At 29.4% G+C, this 5,884-nt stretch overlaps 1 protein-coding gene across 2 annotated transcripts; it reads left to right on the top strand.

Moving 5' to 3' along the window:
- The first annotated feature begins 340 nt into the window (after nucleotides 1-340).
- LOC112465887 (transient receptor potential protein-like) lies at nucleotides 341-5,254 on the top strand. 2 transcript variants are annotated; one of them, XM_025033657.1, is made up of 5 exons: nucleotides 341-686; nucleotides 891-1,014; nucleotides 1,080-1,206; nucleotides 1,436-1,600; nucleotides 4,696-5,254. In XM_025033657.1, the coding sequence occupies exons 1-5, from the start codon at nucleotides 527-529 to the stop codon at nucleotides 4,954-4,956; spliced, it is 837 nt and encodes a 278-aa protein (XP_024889425.1). In that variant the 5' UTR covers nucleotides 341-526; the 3' UTR covers nucleotides 4,957-5,254. The 2 variants fall into 2 exon arrangements, with proteins under 2 accessions (XP_024889425.1, XP_024889424.1); XM_025033656.1 differs by having other exon boundaries at nucleotides 1,080-1,275.
- Nucleotides 5,255-5,884: the final 630 nt, after the last annotated feature.

Raw genomic sequence — 5,884 nt, 5'->3', positions numbered from 1 at the left:
AAATTCATATATGATAAGATAGCTTCTTATATGAGCATATAACACACTATAAGAGATATTTTTTATATGTCCTTATATAATCTTATATAATTATATATGACCATATAAGATCTTATATACTTAAATGCGGCCAAAATTCATATATAAGCATATAAGACCGTTTCTTATATGAACATATAAAACATCCCTTATAAAAATTTAATACTGTAAGTGATTTTTTGGCTAGTAATTAATCACTTAAAAGTACTATTAAAAGCACTGTTAATAGTGCTTTTAATAGTGCTTTTAAATGATTAATCACTAGCCAAAAAATCACTTACAATATTAAATTTCTATAAGGGATTGGGTTTTTTTTCCCAGGAAAGTCGAAACGATTAACTGTTTCTAATATACCATTGTTAATAAAAACTAGATTTTATTTTAAACCAACATCCTTATTTTTGTGCTCATATTTTAGGCCGTTAACCTTCTTACGTAATTTCTAAACGTTTAGGAAATGTTTCTTACCGACTAATATTCAACGCGCATGTCATATGCATGGACGTGTTTCAGCTTTTTAAAACTTGTTCATATATTCAGCGTGAATCCTCATCTCGGCCCACTCCAGATTTCCCTCGGGAGAATGATAATAGACATTATCAAGTTCTTTTTTATCTACACCTTGGTGCTGTTTGCCTTTGGCTGCGGTAAGTATCGCGCTTCCTAATTACTTATTTATACGTCGGAGCTTCGTTGTTTATTCGCGAGCCTTGTCACACGTATTAATCGAAAAATCATCCCACTTTTACTTTTCAGACAAGACTATTAATCTTTTGGTTCAATGCAATCGATGCAAAGTAGAATAAATGGTAGGACAACATTTTGTTATAAACCCCACATTTTGTTTGCAGGCATGAATCAGTTGATGTGGTATTATGCGGATTTAGAGAAGAAAAAATGTTATCACGAGTCGGATGAATTGCCAGATTTTGACAATCAGGAGAAAGCCTGCTCCATATGGAGGAGATTCGCCAAGTATGGAGGTCAAGTATATCTAACTCTTTAGGCGAAAGATATTGAAATTTGATTCATGCTTTTAGCTTGTTCGAGACATCGCAATCTCTCTTTTGGGCAAGTTTCGGCATGGTCGATTTAATGTCGTTCGACTTGACGGGCATTAAGAGCTTCACACGATTCTGGGCACTCCTCATGTTCGGTTCTTACTCCGTAATAAACGTCATTGTGCTGTTAAATATGCTGATCGCTATGATGTCTAATTCATATCAAATCATTTCGGTAGAATCATTAATTTTCTAAGATATCAAAACTTATATCAATAAATAAATATTTTATTTTATTTTGCACAGTATTCTTCGTTAAATCTACCAAAAAATTGGCATTTAATATCACGTGTTAATATCACGTTATCGATATATACTGATATGTATATTTTTAGGAAAGATCTGACACAGAATGGAAATTTGCCAGGAGCCATTTATGGATGAGTTATTTCGAGGATGGTGATATCGTACCATCGCCATTTAATATGATTCCGACGAATAAAACTTTCCAAAAATTATTTAAATGTGGAGGCAGTGGTCGTTCCACAAGATCTTTTATAGTAAATAATTTTTATACATCTAGAGTGTTTTTCATAATCTTTTCATTAATCAATTTTCATTTAATCACTTTTTTTCACAATCCACATTTTTAACGAAACTTACCGTGATATTTGGAATGCTACAATTATGTCTCAATGCTTAGAACAATACTTGCAGAAAATACCTTACATAAAATATTGATAAATGTTTGCACAATTTATTTCTAAATAGTATTTCAACAAAACAGCAGCGTTGTGGCAAATAGTCTTAGCGGAATATTTGTAAAATTAAGTTTAGAAAGAAATTACCTAATAATTGAGAAATATATTTGAGTTTTATTATTTTTCAAATATAAAATTCTGATATAAAATTGTAAAAAAGAATAAATAAAATAAATCAATATGATTTAAAAAATGTACAATTATTCTAAAATTTTTAAATTTTTAAATATTATAACATGAAATATTACATAATCAGTATGGCAAAGTTTTAAATAAAGAATCCATCGGTTTTCGTCGGGTACACGAAACAAGTCTTCGAAAGTATTCGTTCGCATTCGGAATTGTCGTCGTTTATTAATTTTAAGGCAAATATTATTTAGAAACTTCATTCCGCAGCGTTATGGCGAATCATAAGATATCTTAATACAATTATTGTGAAATTCCTTCATGTCGTAATGCAATTCCCACATAGCACGTAATATTACATAAATTTTGCAGTAATATTGCCATATAGTCGAAATATTACGTATTACAATGAAACATTACAGAAATATTACTAATATATTACACATTTATAAATAATATTGAAATATTACAGTAATGTTGATACAATATATTGTTGAAATTTAATAAAAATATTATTTAAAAAATATTATTTTACTAAAATTTTATTAAAATTAATTTATACATGTTGTTCTTGGAAAGATACAATTGTATGTAACATTGGCAAATAATAAATTTATCTTTGTACTGAATTTTATAAACTTAAATATACTTTCTTTTTCTTTTTCTTTTTCGTTTCACGTGATATAACCACCTATGTAAGTTTATTACTTTAAATTCAGATTTGACTCAGGTATTCAAATAATTTTCTTCTTTGTATTCTCACAGCGATCAATAAGTCAGTTCTCACATCACTTTGAACTTTCTTAAATTTTGGATCTTCAATTTCGCGCTTGTCCAACGACGAAAATTGTTATAACTCTTTTATTGTAATGCAATTTTTTTAAATTTGACCATCAGCCATTGTTTCTCTCAATCTTTTATATCTATTTTGCGTAATTTATTAATGTAATTTTATCGATTATAACGTTCTGAAAAAGACCAAGTAGGTCGAAACGTAAATGTTATATATACATGTTTTTTGAGAAATTCCAGACTTATTTTAAGTGTTAATTATTCCAAATCAAGCAGACAATTGCTTTCGCAGTTGCAAACTACTGAAGACTTCAAATTTTTTTTACAAGATAGTCCTATCTCTTCTGTTTATTTATTCTGCCAATAATGAAGTTTCAAACTTTATCTAAGTTCTCGGAAACTCCAGTATACATAACTATATACATAGAATTTAAGAAAAATTTTTAAGTGATATTTAGTTTTATAACTTTTTAGTTCGTAACAATATTATTAAAAATAACAATTCAATAAAATTTAATAAAATGTATTAAAATGGTTATATTCCTAGCAATATTATATAAATATTACATAAATATCACACAAATGTTACGTAAATATCACGCAAACATTACGTAAATATTACTGTAATAAATCACCATTATGTGATACGTTTTCGCAGGCATTTTAATATTATTGTGATATCTCAGTTTCTGCAATATTTCTGCTATATTTCATTGTAATATTGCAATGGAAAAATAATATTGCTGTAATATTACTGTGGTACATGCTATGTAGGTTTTTATACAAAATTTGCATCATTTTCCTATCGGGGGTATGTAGTACTAATACTATGTTTGTATATAATCAGGTTTGACGATTGTAAATAAGAAGCTTTTGGCGAACTTTGCTCTTATTCTATTAAAAAGAATCACAACAATGTATTCTTCAATCAATTTTAGATGGACTTTAATAAACTTTTAATTAAAAACTTATTTTTAATGGCATACAATGTTAAAATCTAAAAAATGACAGTAAATAAAATAACAGAAACAAACGTGACATTAGAATTATTTAATGCACTTGTAATATTAATAATACTATCATTTAATAGTCTTAAAATTTAGTTCGACAATGTAGAAATGTTAAAATTTGGAAAATGTGATAAATGATAATTATCACATATTTTTATTTAAAAAAAAGTCATTTTCAAATTAGATGTAAAAGAGATTAGATAAAATTTTGGTAGTTTTAGAATATAATATTACATCTAGTAAAAACATATTATATGTCACAATCTGTTTATCATAGCCTATCATAGAGAGAGAGCTTGTATACCTGAAAAAACGTGATTATTTTAGAGTAGGGGAAACCGGGGCTAAACCGTCAGTTTTTTTTTGGTGCCGATTTTTAACAACAAAATAAATAATTTTAGTTAAATATGGTATACCACTGTAAAGAATGAACCTTTAGCTACAAAATTTATATAGGAAATTTTTATTTACGTCGCTTTGTTTAACCGGTATAGAGCAAAAACGACAACGGTGAAAAAATTAAAATCTCAAAAATTCCGGGGTTTAACCGTCACCCCCCGGGATAAATCAGTTTCAGGTTTGATCGCCCATGAAATATTAGACATCTACATTGGATTCGTGTTCAGCATGCATTACTTTTATAATCAGCATGCATTTATAATCACGTACCTCGAGATTTGGAGAGCAAATATTATTGCAGATATTACAAAATTTCCACGCGCAGAAAATTTCACTTTTCACCAAAAAAACACGTTTGCCCTCGTAAAAATCATAACACGGCAGGTAACCTGCCGAAACTCCGTTGGTCCCATGGGTACCATAAGCAGCGTTTACAATGATAATAGCGAGTTCGCACAATATACAGGTTCCAAGATATTTGATTTGATGGTTCAACTCCGTTGAAGGTTTAGCCCCGATCTCTCCTAAACACCCACTTAAATAAAAATTTAAAATATTTTATTTCAGAAAAAGTCTCGAGAAAAAGCTTTAGCCAGACACGATACCATAGTGCGTCTACTTATACGTCGTTACGTGACAGCTGAACAAAGGAAACGAGATGAGTTTGGTATTACGGAGGATGATGTTAGGGAAATTCGTCAGGACATTTCGAGTTTTCGATTTGATCTGATCGATATCCTTAAGAAAAACGGAATGTGCACACCGACGCTTGACAAAGAAGAGACGAACAGTCAGTATTTACGCATAATAAACCTATCATATATATAATTCATCACAATATAAGGTATCTTATATAGTAGAAGAAATTTTCAACATCACAACGCTATATAGTTCTAGAAGCGGCGAACTAAAGTAAATCACGTGATGAGAAATGAAGAATAGATGACATATTGAAATCTCTAGGGCAGTATTCATAGGCTCGTATTTATAGTCGGATCTTATTTCAAGAGTGTCTTAAGTAATGTCTAAGGCTGATTTATGATGGCCGTAATAAGTGCCCATCTATAACAGGTGTTTTAAGCCCTAAGCCATAAGAAATTGACCAATCACAGTCAATTATTCTCTTCAAATTTAACTGTGATTGAACAATTTCTTAAGGCTTAGGGCTTAAAACACCTATTGTAGATAAGGACTAACCGTTGATTTAAGCCGTAGGCCCTAAAAAATAGACCAATCACAGTCGATTATTCTTCTCATACATTCGACTGTGATTGGTCAATTTCTTAAAGATTACGGCTTAAATGAACGGCCATCATAAATCAGCCTTTAAGATGCTAATACGGCTCTGTGATTGCTTCATAACATCTTAAGATCGTACTTAAGACGGTCTTAAATATAAGATCTGACATAGTCCAAATTTTTTTATATTCAAGATCACCTTAAGACTCCATACAATCAATGAAATGACCGCATAATGTAATCAAGATAATATTTAAGACAATCTTGAATATAAGGTCGAATTATGAATATCTATTCTAGCGTGAATGTGAATGTGGCATCTGATTTTGAGAAAACAAAATTTTCAAATATGTATTAAATTAAGTTTGATGTATCACATACAGCACAAAATGTTTTCAAAAAATATTTCTAAATATTTCTATAAAAATATTGCAAGAAACATTTTAAAATAGTTTTAGGAATATTTTAAAATGGTTTAAAAACCTTTATGGTAATATTTTTAAGAATATTTTAAGAA

The sequence above is a fragment of the Temnothorax curvispinosus genome, unplaced genomic scaffold (genome assembly GCF_003070985.1).
Source record: "Temnothorax curvispinosus isolate PA1 unplaced genomic scaffold, ASM307098v1 QBEX01015605.1, whole genome shotgun sequence".
In the NCBI taxonomy this organism is placed as follows: Eukaryota; Metazoa; Arthropoda; class Insecta; order Hymenoptera; family Formicidae; genus Temnothorax; species Temnothorax curvispinosus.
The sequence above is the reverse complement of the archived record's forward strand: the minus strand, read 5'-3'. Positions and strand labels throughout refer to the sequence as shown.

Coding starts and splice junctions, on each gene's coding strand:
- LOC112465887 (XM_025033656.1), top strand. CDS start 527: ATGTCATATGCATGGACGTGTTTCAGCTTTTTAAAACTTGTTCATATA. Junction 687..890: donor GCTGTTTGCCTTTGGCTGCG/GTAAGTATCGCG, acceptor TTTTGTTTGCAG/GCATGAATCAGTTGATGTGG. Junction 1,015..1,079: donor ATATGGAGGAGATTCGCCAA/GTATGGAGGTCA, acceptor TCATGCTTTTAG/CTTGTTCGAGACATCGCAAT.